The sequence below is a fragment of the Toxorhynchites rutilus genome, chromosome 1 (assembly GCF_029784135.1).
Source record: "Toxorhynchites rutilus septentrionalis strain SRP chromosome 1, ASM2978413v1, whole genome shotgun sequence".
Taxonomy (NCBI): domain Eukaryota; kingdom Metazoa; phylum Arthropoda; class Insecta; order Diptera; family Culicidae; genus Toxorhynchites; species Toxorhynchites rutilus.
Genome location: NC_073744.1, coordinates 44,080,000 through 44,105,901, shown reverse-complemented (window position 1 = coordinate 44,105,901; position 25,902 = coordinate 44,080,000). Strand labels below are relative to the sequence as shown.

Sequence of the window (25,902 nt, the reverse complement as noted above, 5' to 3'; positions counted from 1 at the left end):
GGTATTTCCGTTAGGATAGGGGTTGAGATTTTTCAATTGTTCGATAGTTATTTGCATGACATATATTATTTTATTCAATGTAAAAAATTGTTATGGAGTGCCGAAATTGATTGACGCAAAAATCTCATCAATCCATCCTGAAATGACTGAGCAATAAGCATTTGAAATTGGACAATTTTCACGGTGCGCTCGATTTTCGATTTTCAATTTATACCCCAATATGTTCCCGAAAGACGTAATCCTACGTCAAAATTACATATTTTAGATATTGCAAATAATGTTTTTTTTCGTAAAAAAAAGTACTATTTTTTTCAGTTTATATGTTTTTCACGTTCAACATCAATACTCTATAACTCTTTCTAGGACACTTTTTCGGTACAACTCATAGTTTTTAGTTCATCAAAGATTCTTACTAATTGATACGACCTATTGAAAAGTTGCACTCGAGTCAAAATATTTTCAATAGCTGTGGAAAATTCATATTTCCTCTAACCCAAACGGAATTCAAGCTTTCATTCGAATCAAAAATACATGTTTTTAAATTCTGTATTTTTTGGATGATTTCATTTGGAATTGCTCGTGTTTCTCTGTTCTACTCACGAACCACAACCACTGCCAGGAAACACAGTAAAATAATCTTACTACAGTAATTTACATTTAATGCGACATGTCGAGGCACCACTCAGTGTCGCATTAGAAGAGACTGTGACCTGTAATTGGACATTCACGCTGACAGTGGTCAGTGTCGACGTCTGGTGGCGACTTTCAATTCGGGCTCCGAACTAGATAGTATAATCTCTATTAGATTAGAAGGCACGAATGCAGTTTTAAAATGTTAAAATTTGAATGAAAATTTCTACATTATGTTATTTAATTACTTGAAACACGTATTTTTTACTCTTATTTAACCGTTTGTCCATACATTTTTGATATTTTGACTGAAACTTTTCATTAAAATTGAAATTGTCTTCAAACACAATTTTCGTATGAGATATTTTCACCACCTGTAAAAAAAAGTGTATTTTATTTAAATAGAATGCTAATTCGATACGGATAGGTTAACTTTTATTCATAATTGTAATTTTGAATACGTGTTCATTCCGCCTGAAAATTATTTACTATCTTCGACGCTCCCGAAATCGTGGAACAAAGCTCAGTGCCGTCAACGCGAATATCAACAAACACAGCACAAACGAAAAACAGAATGTGAAAAACAAGTTAGAACCAGAAAAGAAAAACAGCAAAATGGACTCAATTTTCGTAGACATTGGTGAAGGATACATGCAAGGAGAATATTTAGATGAACATTTAGAAGATCTACTACCGGCCAACATTCATTCGAGCTGTTCTATTGCTTTAGAACAAATCACCGTCAGCGAAGCTAACAGCAAGCCTGATCAAAATGACCGTCCAGTGAAATACAAGAGACGAAAGTATAATGTCCTCACCATCAAAGATAAGAACATAGTCTGTGAAAGCCTTGCCTACAAAGTCATTGGTTAGTTCTAGCGAAAAAACTGCACCCGGACGCAAGTCGTTGAAGGAGAGACTGACAATTACACCTTGCAGCAATGCAAGTGGTAGCCACAAATTACCATTACAAGTGCTTGGCCGCGCATCAAATCCTAGGTGCTTTAAAACGCAAGGCGTGCCTGATGGGATACACTATTTTTCAAATAAGAAAGCGTGGCAAACTAGTGCGACGTTTACTGATTGGTCCTACTCCGTTTTCGTTCCTGAGATCAAACGGAAGGCAGCTGCACAGAATAGACCGACTAATGCGCTTCTAATTCTAGATAATTGCACCGCACATTGCAGTAAAGATAAGTTTCAAGTGGATGACGCAGAAATTCAGGTGATCTTTCTTCCTCCAAATGTGACAAGCTTTCTTCAGCCTATGGATCAAGGAATCATCAATGCTTTTAAGGGTAATAATGTCATTACATTTTCGAGTCCAAGTTAGTGAATATTATTTTTATTTTTTAGTTATCTATAAATCGAAATATGCGCCGTGTTCTGTTAGAAACTGACAGCGATCGCCCAGTTACAGAAGTTATCAAATCACTTAGCCTTTATGATGCTATTCAACTAGCGACTGATGCGTGGGCCACTGTAACTCCAGAAACGATTGCTAACTGTTGGCGCAATCTCTTAAGTCAAGATCAAAACTATAACTCGTTCAAGGATTTCACAATTTCTTCACCAACAAGTGACCCCCGCGTGTTGCTTTCTAAAGTAGTGCAACTCGTTGATCCAAACTACGAACTGACCGAAGAAGAAGTTCAAGAGTGGCTAAGCAACTCAGACAACATAGATGTAGCGCAAATATATACCGACGAGCAATTGGCCAAGCCTCTGGTGGTGACTTTTTCGAGGCCGACCATGAAGAGCAAGATTGCGATGCTAACGAAAATGCTGAGGGTGATCTTAGTACTTCGGTTATATGTACTCTTGGAGCAGTCAATCCGAAAAACGCAATGATTATAAGTAGGCTATCAGCATCATGGATGTACTCAAAAATGTTCTTATTGCTGTTGGTGATGACCGTAAATTAGTGGAAGCCGAAAAATGAAAAAAACGAATATGAAAATGAAATTATTCGCCTTCTTGACGAATAACAATAGTGAATTTTAATTAAGTATATGGCATGATAACAAAAATACAAAATGATTGATTGTAACACCATAAATTGTTTTGATTGCAAAAATGGTTGAAAATACTCCTAAAAATTTATCGTGTTGTAAAAACTCGCACAATGGTATATTCGTGTTGACGGCATTGATTCTTCACTTTTAAGTTTATCGAACTGTTCCTGATAATCGGGCTGCTCTCGGATTAGTATTGCGACTGTGCCTCATTTCACACCCACTGCTGCTCCCAAGTCTTCCGACTCGGCGTATAGCAATATGGGATATTGCGTTTCTCACAAACAGATGGCAAGTGACACATGATTTCCACTTTTCTGCAGCGAAAATGACAATCCTGTAAAAATTGAGATGCGAATTAGAGACTTCCGATTAGATATTTGACTTTATTCAACTTTTTTATAAATTGCAACCTCCATTTCAACACACAATATACACATTGCTTTCCCTGTTTCATTATTCCGCGGACGCACTTGAACATCCTTTAATCCATATCGTAAATAAGATTTGTGTTTTGATGCTGCAATTAATTAATATAGATAAGAACATGCGGAAATAACATTAAAATATCCATCTAAACCTTTTTTGATAAGTTTATGAATGTTCTTGGTTAATTTCTTCGGCGCCATGGGCTGAGTGATTGCATTCGTATTTTTAAGTTTCACATCATATTCTTCCTTAACGATAGTTGTGTCGATTTCGGCATCTGGTTTCTCTACCTTTATATTTCCTATTATTATCTCGAAATCAGGGGATAGTTTAGTTGACCAACGCCTTGCAATACCGCAATGCTATTTCTTGCTTCTCGATTCCGTAAACTGTCGACCGTGGAAGGCCCGTTTCGTCAGCCACTTGTAGAACACTCTCACCACGATTTATCAAAATGTTATTCTGAGTCCATTTTGATGTTTTTCTTGTCTGGTTCTAACTTGTTTTTCACATTCTGTTTTTCGTTTGTGCTGTGTTTGTTGATATTCGCGTTGACGGCACTGAGCTTCGTTTCATGATTTTGGGAGCGTCCAAGATAGTAATTAATTTTCAGGCGGAATGAACACGTTTTCAAAATTAAAATTATGAATAAAAATTAACTTATTCGTATCAAATTAGTATTCTATTTAAATGAAATACACTTTTTTTACATGGGGTAAAAAAACCTCATACGAAAATCGTGTTTGAGAACAATTTTATATTATATATAATGAAAGGCTTCAGTCAAAATATCAGAAGTGTATAGACAATCGATTAAATAAGAATCAAAAGTACGTGTTTCAAGTAATTAATTAACATGGTGTACAAATTTTCATTCAAATTTTATTATTTCAAAACTGGCTTCGTGCCTTCTAATCTGATATAGATTACACTATCGAGTTTTGTCCCAAATTGAAAGTCGCCACCAGACGTCGACACTAACCACTGTCAGTACGGATTCACCTCTGTCCAATTAGATGTAAACATGTCCAATTAAACGTGTCGCATTACAGGTATGTCCAATTAAAAAAATGTCGCATTAAATGTAAATTACTGTATATGATTTAATTATAAAGTAGGCAAAGTCCCAGGACCATCCTCCCCTATTTAGCAAAAGAAACGTCCATTACAAAATAAATGCTAAAATGACATCTGTGGGCAATATGTTGCACTTCAATGCAAAACAATGCTTTTTCCCCGTGACGCATGCTCTACTGAACTTTTACGTCAAAATCCGGGAATATTGCCGTCAGCCGCTGTGTCAAAACAAGAAAATTGTGCAAAACTTGTGCGGGTGTGTGCGTCTCCATACGGACGATGCGCGACAAGTATTTTTTGTCTCAGATTCTACTCCATCATTGTCGTTTTTGTGTGTGCGAGTTGATATCTAGGCGACACTCGCACTCAATACAAAGATCATAACGAGTCAGTAAATTGCGACGGTAGCGAAATTCGCGTGTGAAAAATTTGCAATAACTTTTGGAATTGGTGAAATTTGTTCGAACAATTGTGTTGAACTGCAAGCTGCAAAACGGAGCGATCAGGTTGTGTAGAAAAGTAAGTGACAGACGTAGTTAGAAGATGGGAAAAATCGCAATTGCGGTTGATCAGCCGATAAATTTTCTGGATGCAAAAAAAATAATGGCTACTTTGTTATTTTTCTTACAAGTTGTCCGGTACCGACAGAAACATCTTTTTTATTTTGCTGAAACTTTTGTGCTGAATGAGAAATGATTTGCAAGTTACTATCGGACTATGGTATGAAAGGCACGAATTTTCTACAAGCTTTTTAGCTCTCTAGTAAACATTAGGTTTTGTTATCTTTATAAATCATATAGAAAAGTGATCAAGGGCGCTGTCTTGTACGGTTTTCTTGAGATAGTGTCGTGAATCAAATTCTGAAAATGACCTCCCATGCAACATTCCAGAGAGACGGTACAATCGGTATGAGCAGTGCGCTGTCAACAGTGCTCCCAGGGACATACAAAGAATAGGGATGGTATAGACTTTTAAACATATAACTCGAAATAAACATTCGTGGTGATCTTGGGATAAGAGTCTGTTTACGATTTCTAGAATGATATTTTGATTTGTACGCGAAAGAATTGATATATATGGGTCAGAGTTAAGAAATCTGTATTAAATATTAGAGGTACGCTAATATTACATTATTTAATAGATGGATGTTGGACTTCATACGGATAACTGATTGTATATTTCTGATATATTGGCTTCAATCTGAAAAGTTCGTTCGCCTCTAGTTTTGAAAAGGCTAACTAGAAGGTCAATGAAAGTAGGGTCTTGCAACTGAACACACGATCATCCACTTAGGAAGCAGACACACAATCATTTGGCTACCAAACTCTCTTGTCACTGATGGGAATTCTGTTAACCCGTTCACTATCACTATTTCTGGAAAATGCCGTTTTGCTGATCTTGAACCGAATCCGTATTTCTTCAATTCCAATTGGAGACCTCCGTAGCCTCAATGTTTCCGCGCTCGTTTATTAAGCGAATAACCGTGAGGTTAATCCCCGGATCCTCCATTGGTTGGTCATCTAAGAGACCGGCTAGACCGGCGAATGAACTTTGTAGTTTGAAGACGACCGATTTTGACGCAACCCACACCGATTTAACATACCGGTGAGAGATGTGTTGGTTCAGTTAGACCTTCACTATATGTCCCAAAATGTATGTTTTCCTTAATGCTATCGATCTTCGAGTGTGATTGTCTTTATATCTATATATTCTCCATTTCCTTTTCCTTCGTGAGAAACCAAATCCCTTCTTACTAACAATAGAATAAGATGAAATGTAAATACATATTAGATATAAAATAGGCTTAACAATTGAGTGTGAATATTGTCAACATATCCTTATATACCTTCCTTTCTCTGAAAAAAATATGCTACCCTTCTAAACTCGAGCAGACCGCGAGTAATCGGTTTTCTACATCGTTAACATTAGAGTTAAGGAAAAATGTTTATATATACTTGTAACAATACAGATAGAAGTTTGGCTCTTTTAAACTTATGTAACTGAGCCTGTGAAAATGAACGATTTAAAAAAAATACGGTGTCAGGTACCAAAAATTACAATTTTCATTATCATATGACAAATTTTAATTATAATTGATTTTTCATGAGGGCGTATGCAAAAAAAATATTTTTTTTTTACAAAAAATCTTAACAAATCAAAAAGTTGATTAAAATACGACGTACGGCAAAGTTAACGGAAAATAAGTGAACTATTTAGGAAAAATAATATTTTAAAAGAACTTTTAAAAGATATTACTCAAAAATTCATTCTAATGTTGAAAACTTTGGTAACGGGTATTTCAATAGGGACGCTACAAAAGTAGACCGATAGGAACAGCAAACGACGCCATATTTTGTTCCGCTCTCTTGACATTTCTCTTCAGTAAGGTTTGCCATTTCATAATGGAAAGATATACGATTCAACAACGAGTCGAGATTATCAAAATTTACTATCGAAATTCAGAGTCAATGGCCTCGACTTTAAGAGCGCTACGTCCAATTTGTGGTCGTCATAATCGTCCTGCCAGATCAACAATTGAGCGTCTAGTGGAAAAAAATTATCCACAGGCACAGTACAAAATGTTCCCGTGCCAGTGAGACAAAGAAGTGCCCGTGATGTCGAGAATATTGCTGCCGCTAGCGCATCAATTGTGGAAAACCCAAACCAGTCTGTCACACGTCGTTCTCAAGCATTGGGCATCTCTGTGACGTTGTTTTGCGAAAAGATCTTGGCTTACATCCTCAATCATCAATTTGACGCAAGTACTGAAGCCGCTTGACCACCAGAAGCGTAGTATGTTCGTGAATTGGGCTGAGCAACAATTTGAAAATGATTCTTATGTTCATCGAAAAATCATCTTCAGCGATGAGGCTCATTTCTGGCTGAATGGATTCGTCAATAAGCAAAATATGCGTTATTGGTCAGGCAGCAATCCACACGTACTCCATGAGTCACCATTGAATCCGGAAAAAAATACGGTTTAGTGCGGTTTAAGGTCCGGCGGCGAACGTGAAATTACAGCAGTATCGGCCGATTTATGCTAGAAAACCGTCGAAAATTGGGTTCAGCGCCTGGGCCTTTGCAAGCGTGCAAAAGAAATCGAGTTCCATATATAATGGCATCAAATGTACCTTCACATGAATGAAGAATTTCATTGATATCCAAAACTGTTTTTGTTTTATTTAAAGAAAAAACTTTTGTAGCGCTCTTATTAAAAAACCCGATAAACCCGAAGACTCACCCCACCTGTATTTTGTATTATATTTTTATTAGAAAACTCATTTAATTCAACATATTTTTACATACAGTAGTGCAGTGTCGCTTTCCTCTAATTGGAGTGATGATTTTCCAAAATAACCAAAAGCTATATATAACGTTTTATCCTAGAATAACTGTTTTCGATTTTTGATCAATTTTATAAAATGAAAATCATGTTCGTGAAAAAATATAGAATACATACTACTGCTTGACATTACGACTGAGGTTCCGACACTGTATAGAAATTTCACAAACATTAATTGTATTGAATGAAATTGGTCATATCTCGTGAACAGTTAGTCTTAGGATAAAACGTTATTTTTCATATAGAAGCAAATGTAGATTCCAAAACCTGGGCAAAATCACATCTCTCTCTCAGCTCAAATTTCTTCTTCATGCTCCTTCAGAGCATATGACGGTAGTCAGTACTTGCGAAATTACGAAATTAGTACCGCACTTTATCGCGATGCTTACATAGATTTTAGGTGACCTGGTTTTTATCTACGCGGATTTTCCAATTAACGCGTTCTTTTTACGCGGATTTTCCAATTAATGCGGGTTTTTACGCGGATTTCGAATAAACGCGGTTTTCTTACGCAGATTTTCCAGTTGACGCGGATTTTTTACGAGGTACGTATCCCCCGCGTAAAATAAAACCTGGGTGTACAAAAGTTTTTGACATTAAAATAAATTTTTGAGTAATATTTTTTAATTGTGTATTTAAAATATTATTTCTCTTAACACTCCTATACTCGCGCATTGGTCTGTCAGACCGAGAAATCAATAATTCGATCATTTCTCAGAAAATATCAACACTACGACTTTGCGATTCTCTCTAGCTTCGTTTTTCGTCGTTCGTCATCGTTTAGCGTATCGCATGTGTTGGTGCAAAGGGGACGTGTGCCACTTTTTTAACACTTTCGGTCTGACACACCGACGCGAGTATAGGAGTAACTTTTTTGGACAAGTGCCTTTTTCATATTCTAGAATATTGTTGAATGAAATGTATAAATTAATGTTAGTGGCGTGGAATATTTATTGAATATAATGCAGAAGATCATTACCGGACTATTCTTATTTGATTTCAGTCCCTTTTGTAACTGGATTGAACGGATCCATATATTAACTATTCGTCGTTAGATTCATACGTTCAAAAGCAAAATATAAATGTTTGACTTTCGTATAGTTATTCGCTAAATATAATGGTCATACATCTACACACTTGTGAAAGAATTTTACTTGTGGAAGAATTGTAAACAGTAAACTATAAACTAATCGGTAGCTTATGGTAATTTTTAACACTTACAGTTTCGGGGACACTTTTCTATAATGAACAATATCGACAAGAAAACAAGAAAAAGAAAAGGAAGTTCCTAGAAATCCTTTTATATCATCTTTTTATGCCCCATCTAGAAAAAGGCATTAATTCTTAGTTTACCAAGAAAACGGAGACAAAGAATATTAGAAATATGCAAACTTTATATTCCAGAACCTTTATCATCTGGTAATTATCTAGAAGGTCGTTATAAAAAAATGATGATGATGGTCCCGCCTCCTTCCCCTACAGAGATTTGAGCAAAACGAGTTATCTAAAAGATAATTTAGTAATTTTTTTTAGCATTGAAATCAGTTAGGCAAACAAAAAAAAACGAACTGATTTTATTTACAGATATAAGTTCAAAAAAATTGCAATGTCAAATGACTAGCCAATACTCGGTCATGTCCGCAACAGAGCCGATACGGTCCCGACGAGGCCCTTGCAGCCGAGTGGTCCACCAGAGCACAAGCCCAACCGCCAGCCTTGTATTGGATTGACTATGAATATCCTCATCCAGAGAAATCGAGAAAATTTCCTTAACGAAAAATTTCTAGACCGGCACTTAGAAAACTTTCAATTTAATATCCTTTATATCTGTGTTACGCGCGCGACGCTCAAACTTATGTAGACTACTTTTATTTTTTTAACTAATATAATATAAAACAACAAAATAAAAATAAAAATAGTCCATCATCACCAGGATCATGACGGACATAATAGAGAGGACATAAATACAAATTAAAAAAAAGATAATTTAAAAAATTAAGTAGTTTGCAAAATATAATCCGTTCAAAAAAAAACTTCGTCAGGTTAATTGAAAATATTAAAAACAAACTGCAAAAAAATCCCACATTAAATTATCCGTTCGTATAAAACTTCGTCAGTAACAATCTTCGTCATAAAATTTAAAAATATATCGGTCGGCTGTTAATGAAACACAGCTTTCACGTGTGAAATACAGTGCCTCTTAAATTCTGTAAGTGTTGTTGCACGTTTAATATGTCTTGGCATCGAGTTGAACACATTTATACCTTTGAAATACAACGAATTTTGTGAAGCACATGTCAAGAAATTGGGTGTTCTCAATTCATTCGCGTTTCTTGTGTTATAACTGTGAAAGTCACTTCTTCTTTCAACTCGATGACACAAATATCGAGGCAGCAAACCTTTAACTACTTTGAAAATGAACACCATAGTTAAATAAACAATCCTTTGCTTCACGAATAACCATTGCAGAGCGTCCAACTTTAAAGATGAGGAAGTGAATCTGTTACATTTTAGTATCAACCGCATTATTTTATTTTGCAAACGCTGTAATCTCGATATTTGTGTTTCATTGGCCAGAAATTAAAATGGAAGAGCAAAAGTCTAAATGAGGAGAGATGATTGATTTGTATAGCTGTATTTTGCTGCATATAGTTAAATCGTTTTTCAATCGGCATAAGATTCCATACTTCTTGGCAATTTTCTTGATGACATTGTCAACGTGAGTGTTGAACTTGAGTTTGTCATCAATAATCACGCCAAGATATTTAATTTCCCGAACGCGATCAATAGTCTCATCATCAATAACAATAGAGACGTTTTCATTTGAACGATTTCGCGAGATTACCATGTATTTCGTTTTACTTATGTTCAATTTTAATTGCTTATACTTCAACCATCTACTTAAAGAATGCAAATCTCCATTTAAATGTGACGCGACCTGGTTTAAATCATTAGCTGCAATGAATAATACAGTATCATCTGCAAAAAGATTGATATCACAAAATCGTAAAACTCGTCGCATGTCATTAATGTACATAATAAATATTATACATTCTTCTCTTCCATAAAAGACCCGAAATACACCCAACAACTGCATGAAATGTAAAAAAATATGTTTGTTTCGAGCATGCAGTTATGCTATGTTCTGATTCTTACTCCAATGTCTCATTCGATGTCATCAATCGATTAATACGTTTTTATGTTATTTTATAGCTCTTTATACTTCCATGAATTATATTCAGTTGCTTACTTTTAATGAACAACAGTGAAAAATTCAAATTTCGATATTTATGTTGAAGTATCAAACAATACTCTACTTTAAAGGAGGCTGAATCAGATGACAATTAAAACATAATAAAGACGAAGAAAACATATTTTTTGGAGTTTTTTCATTCAATCATACCCTCTTTCTCAAATGAATGCCAATAAAGCCTGAAAAATACACAATGGCAACATTACAGAGAAGTTCAATTTTCGGTCTGTGACACCGTGCGCGAGTATACGTGTTATGATTTTGCACGCGAGTACAGGAGGGTTAAATACACTCAACCAAAAAAACAGGAAGTGGGTTATATCTATGGTATAACCGCAAGGGTGACGTAGGACTATCGTTGATTTAGAGATCATTTGTTCGAAGTTGAATCTAAATCCATTCTGAATGAATGAATAAATGAATATTTGGGGGACTTCGAAAACGAGAGCGTTACGTTGGAGGCACAAGGTTTTATGCATCCAATATAGGATACGAAAAACCTTGTTCTGAAGAATAATCTTCAGAAGCTAACCTGCTAACTGTACTTGATTGACAAATCACAAACCCAAATGTATTATATGGATATTTTATGGATAGAAAACATTAAAATAAACTCTTTCGCTTGAATGTAATTTTCAATTCCAAGGGGAACTGGCAGATTATTTTCCAGCAACGATTAGATATTTCCACATTTTCCTCGATACTGGAAGCCCACCAGTGGTTAATGCTAATTCGATAACCACCTGTTAATAGCACTTGATTGAAACATATTTGGTCACAGTGTTACATGGATAGACATTCAAATAAACTCTTTCACATGAATGTATTTTTAAATTCCCAGAGGAACTGGCAGATTATTTTCAGTAACGATTAGATATTTCCATATTTTCCTCGATACTGGAAGCCCACCAGTGGTTAATGCTAATTCGATAACCACCTGTTAATAGCACTTGATTGATACATATTTGGTCACAGTGTTACATGGATAGAAAACATTCAAATAAACTCTTTCACATGAATGTATTTTTAAATTCCCAGAGGAACTGGCAGATTATTTTCAGTAACGATTAGATATTTCCACATTTTCCTCGATACTGGAAGCCCACCAGTGGTTAATGCTAATTCGATAACCACCTGTTAATAGCACTTGATTGAAACATATTTGATCACAGTGTTACATGGATAGAAAACATTCAAATAAACTCTTTCACATGAATGTATTTTTAAATTCCCAGAGGAACTGGCAGATTATTTTCAGTAACGATTAGATATTTCCACATTTTCCTCGATACTGGAAGCCCACCAGTGGTTAATGCTAATTCGATAACCACCTGTTAATAGCACTTGATTGAAACATATTTGGTCACAGTGTTACATGGATAGAAAACATTCAAATAAACTCTTTCACATGAATGTATTTTTGAATTCCCAGAGGAACTGACAGATTATTTTCCAGCAATGATTAGATCTTTCCGGAACTTTCTGGATGCTGAATGGCATCCAAACGGAAAGAATTCTGCGCGTGTATGTGTCGATCCTTCGCCTTCCACCTCCTCCAGCACGTTAGGCAACGATGTTGTCTTGTCGATGTCCTCACGAAAAATGAATGTGTCTCACCACCAGAATATCGCTTAAGTATCTATTTTGTGTGTGATTGAATCGAGAGAAGGTGTGGTTTACGATGGCAATTTGGAAGGCAAACTAGAGGGGAATGAACTCTCTGAGCTCGGAACTTTCGGCGACTGAGCAATAATCGATTGCGGGCGCATACAATATTGGATACGGAAATATCCTACTGATGGGGAAGAATAATCTTCTGAAGCTATCCTGTTAATTGCGATTGATTGAAAAATCACAAAACCAAATGTATTTGGTCTCAGTGTTACATGGATAGAAAACATTCAAATAAACTCTTTCACATGAATGTGAAAGTGGTTAATACTAACTCGATAACAACCTGTTAATAGTACTTGATTGAAAAATATTTGGTCACAGTGTTACATGGATAGAAAACATTAAAATAAACTCTTTCACATAAATGTATTTTTAAATTCCCACAGGGAACTGGCAGATTATTTTCCGGATCTTTCTCGATACTGAATGGCATCCAAACGGAAAGAATTCCGCGCCTGTATGTGTGTGTGTTTGTAGCGGCTGCTTCGAGATCTTCCCGAGGAACCGTTTGTGGCATCACTCTCCTCCTGATGGATTCCCTTCTGGCCTAAGGTGCACAAACAGGCTCTTGGTGACACCGTTCATCCGCGCTTTCATGATAAACGAAGAGCTTCACCACAACAGCGACAACATGCTCCAATCGCTGTTCAATTTGAACTGAGTGGATTTCCGAGCGGCGCTCGCTTATATACCGATTGGTGATTTCAATAGCCTGTTTTGAAAGCAATTTTAAGACTATTGAAACAAGTTTTTGGATCAGAAAGTAACAAGTATAGAACGCGTAGACATTTTATCTTTCGAATGAAGTGTTTATCATACCATTTCGTTCAGTTGTTTAGGAGCTATTAACGCTCAAAATCTCGGTCTCCGGCGTAACGCTTTCGTTTTCGAAACTTTGATTTTACACCCCGGTATAGAAATGGAAGACGTAGTCCTACGTCAATAAGAGGAACAGAGTGCGAGGTTGAAAATTTTAAGTGATTTTTGACATGCTGTAACTTCGTGAAAAATCAACGCATATCGATGGGATGTGCATCATTTGGAAGTTACAACTTTCAGGTATTAGAATATTCTAAAGGGTGTGTCACATCAAATTGCATCACGGAAAAAACGCTGTAGAAATTTGCCCAGTAGACCGATCCTTTTGAAAATTTTAGACAGTAAAATAAAAACTATTAAACAACTTTTGGCATTTTCTTTTTATTCATACTTCGAGCCCAAGCCCGTATGCTCGCACCTTCCTCTTTACCCCGTCCATAAGGTTCTGTACAACGTCAGGTTGTATTTTTTTGGAACAGAAATCCATTTTCTCTTGAACTCCGCCTACGATTTGACAACTTTTGGGTTCTTCCGGAGGGCCTGCTTCATAATCGCCCATTATTTCTCTATTGGGCGAAGCTCTGGCGCGTTGGGCGGGTTCATTTCCTTTGGCACGAAGGTGACCCCGTTGGCTTCGTACCACTCCAACACGTCCTTTGAATAGTGGCACGAAGCGAGATCCGGCCAGAAGATGGTCGGGCCCTCGTGCTGCTTCAATAGTGGTAGTAAGCGCTTCTGTAGGCACTCCTTAAGGTAAACCTGCCCGTTTACCGTGCCGTTCATCACGAAGGGGGCGCTCCGCTTTCCGCAAGAGCAGATCGCTTGCCACACCATGTACTTTTTGGCAAACTTGGATAGTTTGTTTTGCCTTTCGTCGCGGTTAGGAGCCTTCTGAACCCAGTATGTACGCAGGCCCTCCCGCTGCTTGGTTCGCTGGACGAATGAACTTGACAAATTCAGCTTATTGGCGACATCCCGGACCGAACTTCTCGGATCACGTCTAAACTGCTTAACTACGCGCTTGTGATCTTTTTCACTGACGGAGCATCCATTTTTGTCGTTCTTCACCTTCTGGTCGATGGTTAGGTTCTCGAAGTATCGTTTTAGTACTCTGCTGACAGTGGATTGGACGATTCCCAGCATCTTACCGATGTCCCGATATGACAACTCCGGATTCTCGAAATGAGTGCGCACGCATAATTCACGACGCTCTTTTTCGTTCGACGACATTTTTCCAAATTTACGAAAAATTGACAGTGAAGCATGGCCAACGTGATCTATACACTCTTATCTGATTATAAGCGAAAGCTGAAGATATAATTCCTAAGAATTAAATTTTTACAGCGTTTTTTCCGTGATGCAATTTGATGTGACACACCCTTTACGTACATATTTTTATCTTGGTGTGTGTCGGTATATGAGGCAACAATATCGGGAAGTAATGACAAATCGATTTTTCTTTGTTTTTTTCAAGAATATTCTGGACTAACACAATTTTTTGCCAACCAACTCAACAGCAAATACAATTAACCCGATCAACCAGCTTTCATTTGGTTCCAAGAACGTTTCTGTAGGATCTTCTTAAACAGATATTTCAGTTTGAATGAAAAATTAATAATTCAATAAACAACCATTGCACCGCAAATCGAAAGGCAGTTTCGAAAACTCCAATAAATTCTGCACAAGGTTGATTTGTTACTTTGTCGAAAAAAAAAAAAATGTTGTTGCATCGATTCCAAAAAAGTGCCAAAGGCAGGATTTTTATAGTGCTTTACTAAATCCACTGTAATTCTGCAAATATCGCAGTAAGTTCTAAAGTTTGCAGGCAAATTTTTACCCTAGTGTATTCCCTATACATCCGTGAACGTTTCATATTGATACGTTTAGCCGTTTTTTCAAAGTTTGGAGTAAATTAGAGAAGCATTTAATCGCAAATCGTACCAGAAGTATATAATCATACGCGACTCTCAGAATGAACGATTCGTAACTTTCGTCTTTATGAGTTTGTGGGCGAAGAGTGCGTGTATGTGTGGAAATGCGTTTGAATATGTGTGAGTATTGTTAAATTGTTATGAACATGAAAAATCAATCGTGATTAAAATTGGTCATATTTTTTCCAAAAACGTTTATCAATCAGTTTATTAACTTTATCGTCTAACATTTACAGAGTCAAATTCCACCTCACAATAAAACTTATTTTCTATATAATTAAGGCTAACAATTTAAAAATAACTGAATCTAAAACTAAATTGATTGGACAGGATTAGGATTTAGGGCTAGGATGGTGCGAGTGAGGTAATTTGGGAAGGACGGAGGAAATCAAACAGTGATATATTTTTTTTGAGAAACTGGTAAAGAGGAAGCATTAGGTTGAGGTCGCGCCTAGCTATGATGTCTCTAACTGATAAGTCAGATGTGAGTGATCCCAATCAGGGTTTGCCATTTAATTCTGTGCAATTCCAAATGAAGTCGAACTAAAAATGCAGATTTTAAAAACTTGTATTTTTGATTCGAACGAAAGTTTGTATTCCGTTTGGGTTGGAGGAAATATGAGTTTTCCACAGCATTTGCGAATTTTTTGACTCAAGTATAACTTTTGAAAAGGGCGTATCGATTTTAGTAAGAGAAATCTTTGATAATTTATATCTCAAAAATTATGAGTCGTACCGAAATAGTGTCATAGAAAGAGTTATAAAGTATTGATCATGAAACGTGAAAAAATATACACTGAGAAAAACAATCAGTATGTTTTTTATTTACAAAAAAAAACTTTAATTTATTAAGTTAATTAAGATCCTTTTTTTTCATTTTTTTTCATATAAAATAGAAGTCATGTAGAAAATTTAAAAAAAAGAGTCCACGATGGTAAAACCATTTTTGACGAACTTTGTGAAACATCGATTTTTTATGAATTTTCGAAACCTCGAATTTTTGTATGCTAACAATCATTTCTAGTCACAAATTATGAATTCCGATGTTATTTAAAACAAAAAAGCTCTTCACCGATCTCCTCCTAAATGCAGCCATTCTCGGGATATTTGAAAAAACATTTCTAATTTATTGTTTTTTTAATTTTAATTTTTTTTAAATTACATCTGCATTTTTTATTTTTTTTTCAATATTTCCATATAAAATAAAAGTCATGTAGAAAATTGCAACCGTAATGCTCCTAGCAAATGCTCGCTAGGAGCTAGATCGGAGCGTCTCCTGTGTATCAAACAAACCGGGAAATCGGTGGAACATAGGTTTGCTGGCGAGAGGTCGCCCTTTCCGACGTTGGGTCGACGGCCGACTCAGATTGCGTCATTGCGGCTTGGAGCAACGTCGGTTAGATAGAAACTTGCCCCAATAAACTTACCTCGGAATAAATTTTATTACGAAATTTCTGATACTTACGTATGAATGCCACCCAGAGTGCAATTTTTATTATGAATTTAATAAAAATTGCGCTCTGGGTGGCATTCATACGTAAGTATCAGAAATTTTCATCTCGCGTATACCAAAGGACAATATGCAATTTCCTCAATTGCAATCTGATAAGCCCAGATAAAAAGACAGATAACTGTAACTGATAACTGTTACTCATTATCACTATGAAGTTTCTGTGACAAAATCGAAAAGACTTCATCATGACCGGCAAATTAATCATCCGATAAGAAATTGTATTCTCAGTATACATGAGTGTGTATCCATTACACAGGCGCTGCCACTCAATTTTCCATTCTGCTTACAAATAGAAACCGAATTATTCATCTGTTGATACTGCGACATTACCTTGCACTAAGTGAAAGAAAAGAAAGAACGGAACAGGGGAAAAACCTTCGGTTTCGTCATGATTTTGTTCCAACTCGTATGCAAACACACGATGATTATTGAAGGTGTGTCGTTTGTTTCAGCGTTGCCAGGAGGGGTTATTTTTATGAATGAAAATATATATTGATAGAAGCATATTCAATACTTATTTTTCATTTCTCCCATTCACAGAACTCACTAGCATTTGACCTCGTCTAGCACCTTTTTTCCCCTCTAAAAGCACTCCTGTGCCATACGATGAGCGAGTTTCGCGGTGGTGCTAGCAGTCATGTAGGCCTGACAGGTGGAGGTGGCGGTGGTGGTTCAGCTTTAGCTGCCAGCCATAACTTCGAGGGGAGCATAGAGGATATTGATCGGCAGCTGGAAGCGCTAGATCAGGAAAGTGATTCCGATTCTGAATCGCTCGAGGAACTCGAAGCGTGCGAGAAGATAGAGGTCGTGAACAGAGCGAGCGGTACGACAGAGGATGATCCGTCCGGGTCCGCACTGGATGTTACAGTGCGCTATACGGTTTGCCTGTTTTGCAAGAAACCCTTCCAACTCAAGAAAGAGTTGAAGAAACATCTATTTGAGCACATGAAAAATTTGAAGCCAATGAAGGAGAAAAAGATTGTCGAAAAGAAGTTCAAATGTCACAAATGTTTCAAAACCTACACCGAGAAGGCACGTGCCGAAAAGCACATGACTAAGTGCAAGAAGGTTTCCAAGCTATTGCTGGATATGAGTAATACAACTCCAGACGGAAACCGAATATTGGGTGGTGGTGTTGACTATGAAGGCAGTGGTGGTGGCGGAGTCAAAAAGAAGAGTGGCAAATTCCGAGAACCTACCTCACCGAGATCGTTGGTCTTCGACCCGGAATCGGACCAGGACGAGAGGTGGGAGCAACGCGAAAGGAACCCGGTGGTGCATTTTGACGAGAGAACCATGGCTCGGGGAGGAAGCACAGATGAATCGCCAACTTCACCGCCAGCGGTCAGTAGAGGCACAGGAAGCGGTGGTGGTGGTGGTGGCGGTGGAAGTGGATCATACTATAAACAGTACCAAAGGTGTAAGTAACATGTCGTGTAAGTGATTTTATGTCCGGGGTAATGGAGTGTATATTTTTGGATGGTTTAAGGAGAAACAAATATTCTTGTTGGCACAGATCAACACAGCTCTCCTGTATCTGGTAATACTCCAATTTTTTGAGAGCAGCTAGAAATGTGCGATAATAATTTGGGAGTCATTGTTATGAAGAAAAGTTCTGTACTGTCAGCTCTCTATTTAGGATCTACTATGTGAGATCATGCAATTTTTTCAATAACATAAATGATGTATTTAATGAAAAATTCAAATTTTCAATTTTTGCACTAGAAACACAGTGTTTTGTGGGTTAACGGGCAGTGGAAAATATATTGGCACCATTTCTTCAACTGTGTATGTCGGGGTTAGCCAACTAGTACACGAGCATACAGACTTACCTTAAGCACTCAGGGACGGCCTAGCGATTATGATGGTCCTTGTCCCACCGGTGTGAATAGCTCCTTTGGGTACTCGCGTCAATTCCAAGCGGTTTTTTTTTGCGGCCACGTGACCTCTGCGCTATCGTTTCGCGAGACACTAGATTCGCTTTTTTGGAACCAGCGATTAACTCTTCGTTTCTTTTCGCGTTCAAATTATTTATTTCACTCGCGATTATAAATTAGGCACACAAGTGGAATAATACGACGTTTATTCCGCAGGGATAGCAATCGCGTTACTTCGTCCGAATAATTAGTATGTCCGTCTCGGCCAGTGGTTGAGAAACTAGAGAGCGAGCCCTCTTTTTTAAGCGCACCAGGGAGTTCCCGAGTATCACCCTCGGAAGCTTTTTCTGCGTTTTTGAGAAAGCCTCAGCGCACTCAATGCGTTTTGTTACGCGTTGTGTTTCGATGGACGATTTTTGAATAAAACTACATATTTTCCCTATTTCCTGTTTTCCGTTCCCTTTTTTAAACATGTTTATGGGTATGTGACAATTCGTTTGTTACAACTGTTTCAATAGTTTAGTTTTTATAAAAGGTAAATATGTATTCTTCCTCATGTAAGGATTATATGTTTTACTGAAGTTTGAGTCGATTCCTTGTCTAATCTGGTCTTTTGCAGCAATATCTCAGATTACAGAGAAGTGTTTTAAGTGTAAAAACACTGGTTATTTAAGCAACTTTGCATACTTGAAATATTAAAAAAAAAATTATACTGCTTTTTAATGTTTTCCTTTTAAAAAAAACGTATAGTAGAAAAATAGTAGTATCATAAAAAAATCGTACGATGACAGGAAATTTCTCTGGGAAAACCATTTTCATCAAAATCGGATGGAAAGTTACTGAGGTAGAACTCCCACCAGTTTGCAAAACATGGTTTCGAAAAAAACGCATTTTAAATGTTATATACATTTATTTCGTTTATTTTATATCGTATCCTCAGTCTGCAATCTCTGGACCATAAAACTGTCCTTCTTGTACTGACTGTTTTTATTAGCATCCCTAGTTGTTTTTACTATAGTAGGCATGAACTAGGATGGTTACTATTAGCAACGTGATTTTTCACTTCAGTTAGTTTGAGCTGAGCACGAAATAAAGATAGACACTTTTACTTAACACGTGTTCTTTTCAATTGCAACAAATTTTGGCGACGAGGACAAAGTGAAAATCGGAGTCAATAGAAGCTTACATCATCTAAAATGGCAAGCGGAGGAGGAGAACCAGCCGGAGAAGCGATCCAGGACATGCAATCGGCGATTTTGCAAATCACCCAACTCTTGCAGCGGTTTGCAGTTCCCAGGCAGCCAAATCCGGAACACACGTTGGAAGTCCTTTCTTCCAACATCAGCGAGTTTTCATTCAAACCAGAAAATGGCGTCACATTCAAGAAATGGTTCGCACGCTATACCGACCTTTTCGAGAGCGACGCGCAGCATTTGGATGATGCAGCCAAGGTTCGGCTGTTGCTGCGAAAATTGGACACCACTTCCCACAGTCGGTATTTGAATTACATCCTTCCAAGGCTCCCTAAGGATGTTACGTTCAAGGACACCGTGGAAACGTTAATCAAAATTTTCAGAGAACAAACCTCACTTTTCCGACGCCGATTCCAGTGTCTCCAACTGGCGAAAAGCGAAGGAGACGACATCATAACCTACGGCGGAAAGGTAAACCGAGCGTGTGAAGATTTCGATTTTGCGAACCTAACAATCGACCAGTTCAAATGTCTGGTTTCCGTGACCGGACTGAAGGCATCCAAGCACGCTGATATTCGGACGAGATTGCTCACCCGGATGGAAAACGAGAGACCGGACGCACCAGTGACTCTTCAAACTCTCATCGACGAGTTCCAGCAGCTCGTTAATCTGAAAGCAGACACCAGCTTGATTGAGCATCCAGCCAGCTCGAAAGCAGCAGTACACGCCATCAGTGAGAAGAAGAGACCATCAGAAGTTCCCAAGCCCTCGTTTAAACCGGAAGCCAAATCTCCAAAGACGCCGTGCAGGCAATGCGGCCAGATGCACTTCGTGAAGGATTGCACATACAGCAGCCATCTGTGCAAATCTTGCAAACCGTGTGGGACACAAGGAAGGGTACTGCGGATGCTTCACCAAGACTTCAAACGCGCCTGCTGGGGATAATTCCAACCAAAAAGGTAAGAAGAACCAGAAGAAGAAGCCCAAGTACCAAGCCAACATCGTTCACACTGTAAACCACACCGGTAATCTCACCCGTTTCGTCACGACAATGATGAACGGACGTCAAGCCACACTGCAACTCGACAGTGGATCACCAATCACCATCATCAGTGAAGAGACCTGGAGGAAGGTTGGATCACCTGCACTCAAGCCATCGTCCTGTGAAGCACTTTCTGCAACCAAAGATCCTCTGCCGCTGCTGGGGGAATTTACCTGTCTCGTAGGAGTCAATGACGTCATCAAGCCTGGACTATGCCGAGTAACGTCAGTCAAGGGACTCAACCTGTTCGGCTCGGAATGGATGGACCTCTTCGAGATGTGGACGAAACCATTGTCATCGTTCATTAATCAAGTGAATCAATCCAATTCAAATTCCTTTTCTGGAAAGCATTTCCTCATGCGGTTTCCCGAAGTTTTTCAGGACACTCTTGGGCATTGCCAGAAAGCTCAAATAAGTCTTCACCTGAAGCCAGCTCACCTACAGGTTGAAGTCGACGATGCATCGAAGCGACTCCTCACCATCAACACCTACCGGGGCCTATTCAACTTCAACAGGCTGGCTCCTGGTGTAAAGTCAGCACCCGGTGCTTTCCAACAGCTTATGCACACCATGATTGCTGGGATTTCCGGTGTTGAGGTGTTCCTGGATGACTTCATCATCTTCAGCAAAAACGAGGAGCAACACTATCAGACGTTGTGCACCCTGTTCAGTTGCCTCCAAGAATATGGGTTCCATCTGAAGCTGGAAAAGTGTCATTTCTATCAGCGGGAAATCAAATATCTGGGGCACATCGTCGACGCAAATGGCCTACGGCCGGATCCGGAGAAAACAGCAGCAATTTCCTCGATGCCACGTCCAACCGATATTTCCACACTGCGATCGTTCTTGGGCGCAGTGAATTTTTACGGAAAATTCATCCGTGAAATGCATCAACGCCGAAGACCGCTGGATCAACTTCTGAAAAAAGATGCTAAATTCATTTGGAGTGCCGAATGCCAACAAGCCTTCACCGACATCAAGCAAGTTCTTCAGTCGGACCTATTACTTACCCACTATGACCCAGCGTTGGAGATCATCGTGGCGGGTGATGCATCCAACACCGGCATTGGAGCGATCATCATGCATCGTTTCCCGGACGGTCGTATCAAGGCAGTCGCTCATGCGTCCAAGACTCTGTCGTCGGCTGAACAAAACTACGGACAAATCGAAAAGGAGGCGCTCGTTCTGGTCTTTGCTGTCACCAAGTTCCACCGCATGCTGTTGGGACGAAGGTTCAAGCTACAGACTGACCACCAGCCACTGGTGAAAGTCTTTGGATCGAAGAAAGGAGTTCCCATCCACACGGCAAATCGGTTGAAGCGTTGGGCACTTACACTGCTTGGGTACGATTTCGATATCGAGTTCGTCCAACAACGTCTACCAACAATTTCGGCTATGCGGATGTACTATCGAGGCTCATCAGCAGCCACGAGCGACCAGAGGAAGAATTTGTGGTGGCAAGTGTCAACATCGAGCCCGATCAGCAGTGCATTCTGAACAGCACCATCGAACACCTACCAGTCACATTCGATATGGTGCAGAAAACTACGTCAGCAGACCCAATGTTGCAGTGACTCATCCAGTACATCAACTCCGGCTGGCCCAAGAACGGAAAATCGATTCAGAATGTAGCATTGCAGACGTTTTTCCATCGGCGTGAATCATTATACGTTGTACAAGGTTGCGTGATGATGATGGAACGGTTGGTGATTCCGGAGTGTTTCCGGAAGAAACTATTGAAGCAGCTACATCGAGGTCATCCCGCAATCGAACGAGTCAAAGCCATCGCTCGGAGCATCATCTACTGGCCGAAGATCGATGACGACATCACTGAGTACATTCGAAGCTGTACCAGCTGTCCGAATGCGAAAAAATCTCCACCACAAGCAGAGCCACATCCGTGGCAGACCGCAGAAGGTCCATGGGAACGTATTCATGTGGACTATGCCGGACCGATCGACGGGTTCAGCTATCTGGTCATCGATTCCTTTTCCAAATGGCCAGAGATGTTCCAGACGAAATCAACGACAGCTTCTTCGACGATCGGGTTCCTCACTGAGAGCTTTGCCAGATTTGGCGTACCGAAGGTAATTGTTTCTGATAATGGAACCCAGTTCACTGGATTCGAATTTCGTTCCTTCTGCGAAAAGCTGGGCATCATCCATTTCCGCACCGCACCGTTCCACCCCCAATCGAATGGTCAAGCGGAAAGATTCGTCGACACGCTTAAGAGGTCACTGCGCAAAATCCAAGAGGGGGAAGGATTACGAGCATCTGCAGCACTACAAACCTTTCTGCAGGTGTATCGAGCAACTCCGTCCAATCTGCTCGAGGGCAAATCCCCTTCGGAAGTGCTGAACGGCAGAAAAATGCGGACAACATTGGATTTGCTGAAGCCTTCAAACATACTTCCACAACCACCGGTAGCAGCCAAGCCTTGCCAAGCACGGAAACTTGCAGCCGGATCACTGGTATTCGCGAAGGTGCACAAAAACAACACCACCTGGAAGTGGCAATCTGGAGTCATCATTGAGGCGAATGGGAATGTACATTACAATGTACTTCTTGATGCACAATCCGGACGGAAGCGGCTAATTCGTTCTCACATCGATCAACTTCGGACCAACGACTCTGGAAAACAAGAAAAAACAGAAATTGAACTACCGCTGAGCATTCTTTTGGGCGATTTCGGAATGACAACAAATGCGGAGTTTCCCGACGAAAATTCTTCTTTTGTTTCAGCACAAGAATTACCTGACCTTCCGGACAATCCGGAACTTCCAGACGATCCTGAACTGCCGGACGATGAACCGGAGCCTATTCAACCTGGACCATTTCCTGCAGTACATGGTTCTACGCTGGCACGATCAAAGCCAAAACGAAACATCAACCCTCCACAACGTTTTCAAGACTATGTTCTTTCTTAGGGAGGAGATATTAGCATCCCTAGTTGTTTTTACTATAGTAGGCATGAACTAGGATGGTTACCATTAGCAACGTGATTTTTCACTTCAGTTAGTTTGAGCTGAGCACGAAATAAAGATAGACGCTTTTACTTAACACGTGTTCTTTTCAATTGCAACAGTTTTGTTGCCAAATTGGACATGCGGGCTTCTCTAGCTGCCTCTGACGTCCGCATCTCTGCTCTTTCGATTCGTTCCTTATCCGATTTTTCGCAGAAATTGTTGCACTCCGGTCCAATTTCAATATATTATATTGAAAAAAAAACCATGATATTGAATGAAGGTAACCGGTTATTACTAATGGTATTATCTAACAATACAAGTCACTATGGAAAAGTTCATGTTATAGAATCTTTCTTAGTTTTTTATGTTCGTTATTTCGTCATACTACATCTTCCTTTTCTGCCCTGGGTATGAACTGTAAGTCTCGAAAACGATGGAGTTACGTTCGAAGTACAAGATTTTAAACATTAATATCTCTCTATTCCATAGTAATGTTATGGACTTTCCCGGAATTTATCAGTGAGGTGTAGGATTTTGCATTTTTGTTTTGGTCATGACTTTCACATCATTTGACTTCTGGTGTACACAACCTTATAGATGAATAGTTTAATGATTCCTTTATTGATAAAATATAGTTATCATGCTAAAATATTGCGTTTGCATCTCTTTTTTGATCATTTGATCATTTATCATTTATTGGATAATCGGGGTTCTACTGTATTTGAACAGACCGCAAGGCCGCAGACTAAGCCAAAGGAAAACAAAATATCCATTCATCCATTTATTGAGAATTGTTTTAGATACAATTTTAAACAAATTATTACTAAGTCAATGGTAGTCCTACGTTAATCTTGCGGTTATATAACAGATATATCCCACCACTAGTTTTTTTTTTTCGTTTTGAGTGGTAAATGCTGCATATTTGAATAACGACATTTTTCAACAAGAAAGGTCAGGGTTTAGTTTTCATGAAGTCCCGTTCGCAAGCTATCGACCGCGCCACCATGTCAGGATCAAATCAAAGAGTTCAGGTTTTGTTGAGAAATCAAAACAAAAAATGCGTATCCATAGGGTTTGTAGACAACTCTTTGGGCTTTTGAGGGCAACATGATTTTGCTAAAAATCTACAGTGTGTGACATTTTTAGAATTGTTTAATCTGTTTACCCGTTTATCGCAGTTTTAACTGATCGCTGAGAAATGTCTCTGAACCACATAGGTGTGTTGTTGAAAGATTGTCGCAAACTCGACGGAGTGCTCTTTATAATGCTGTTAAACCAATTTATAGGCTGATCACAGCCACTGGAGTATTATGTGACTCCAATACTGAATCAAGTGCACGGTCCCTCCTACCAGAATTTTATGATAAATATCGGTAATTCTGATACGTTGTACTACAAATTTCCCTAGTGTCTACCCCTTTAATCGGCATCCTGAAATATCAAGAGGGGTGCAAGCGTATAAGTCACATGTCTCATATGACACGATGCAGCTATGCACGAAAAAAAACATAATCCTGGTTTGTCTTCCACCAAATTCCACTCAAATCACTCAGTCGCTGGACGTCAGCTTTTTCCGACCACTCAAAAACTTTTGAAATGAAGTTCTGGTAGAAGGCGGATCGAAAATTACGGTGAGTTACCTCCGATGAAAGATATTGCAAGCTGTGAATAGAATAACGAACCTACAATCGACATTGATCAACGGTTTCCGGCGATGTTGATTGTATCCGTTAGATCCTGATGCTGTTAATTACTCAGGTATTAATGCGAAATCCAGTGAAGTAAGCTGTGTTGCCAACAATGCAATGGAAATTAATCGAACAGCGGAAGTTAATGATGAGTGCAACAACGAATTGTTTGTGAAGCGTCGAATCGTTCTTATCATCGGATCAGTGGAGGATTTTCGAAAGTTGTCGATCCATTAGAGAGTGGCAAGGGGCTGTAGTTTATACAAATCTTTATCATGTATGGGAAAACAGTGACTGAAAATGAAAATGTTATCCGGAAAAAAAGATCTCATCACTTGATGGATACAAATGAAACACAAAATTCTGCATTACTCGAGAATTATTCAAGCAAATGAAACCAAATTAGGCATCTGGAGGTTTCAGAATGCAATAAATGATTCTATAGTGGTTAG

At 38.8% G+C, this 25,902-nt stretch overlaps 1 protein-coding gene and 1 long non-coding RNA gene across 3 annotated transcripts in view; one reads left to right on the top strand and one right to left on the bottom strand.

Annotated features, from left to right (window-relative positions):
• Positions 1–2,808: 2,808 nt before the first annotated feature.
• On the bottom strand, positions 2,809–3,890 carry LOC129762663 (uncharacterized). Its single transcript, XR_008740690.1, has 3 exons — positions 3,226–3,890; positions 3,041–3,165; positions 2,809–2,982 (listed from the first exon to the last, which is right to left on the bottom strand). It is a non-coding gene; the product is annotated as an uncharacterized LOC129762663 (long non-coding RNA).
• Positions 3,891–4,467: 577 nt separating this feature from the next.
• LOC129764349 (uncharacterized) overlaps positions 4,468–25,902 on the top strand; it is a 37,009-nt gene continuing 15,574 nt past the window's right edge. Inside the window, exons 1-2 of one of the 2 annotated variants that reach the window (XM_055763341.1) lie at positions 4,468–4,670; positions 17,225–18,104. In XM_055763341.1, the coding sequence (XP_055619316.1) occupies positions 17,291–18,104 (814 nt within the window). In that variant the 5' untranslated portion in view covers positions 4,468–4,670; positions 17,225–17,290. Of the gene's footprint in view, positions 4,671–17,224; positions 18,121–25,902 lie in introns of both variants that reach the window. The other variant, XM_055763348.1, reaches the window with a different exon arrangement.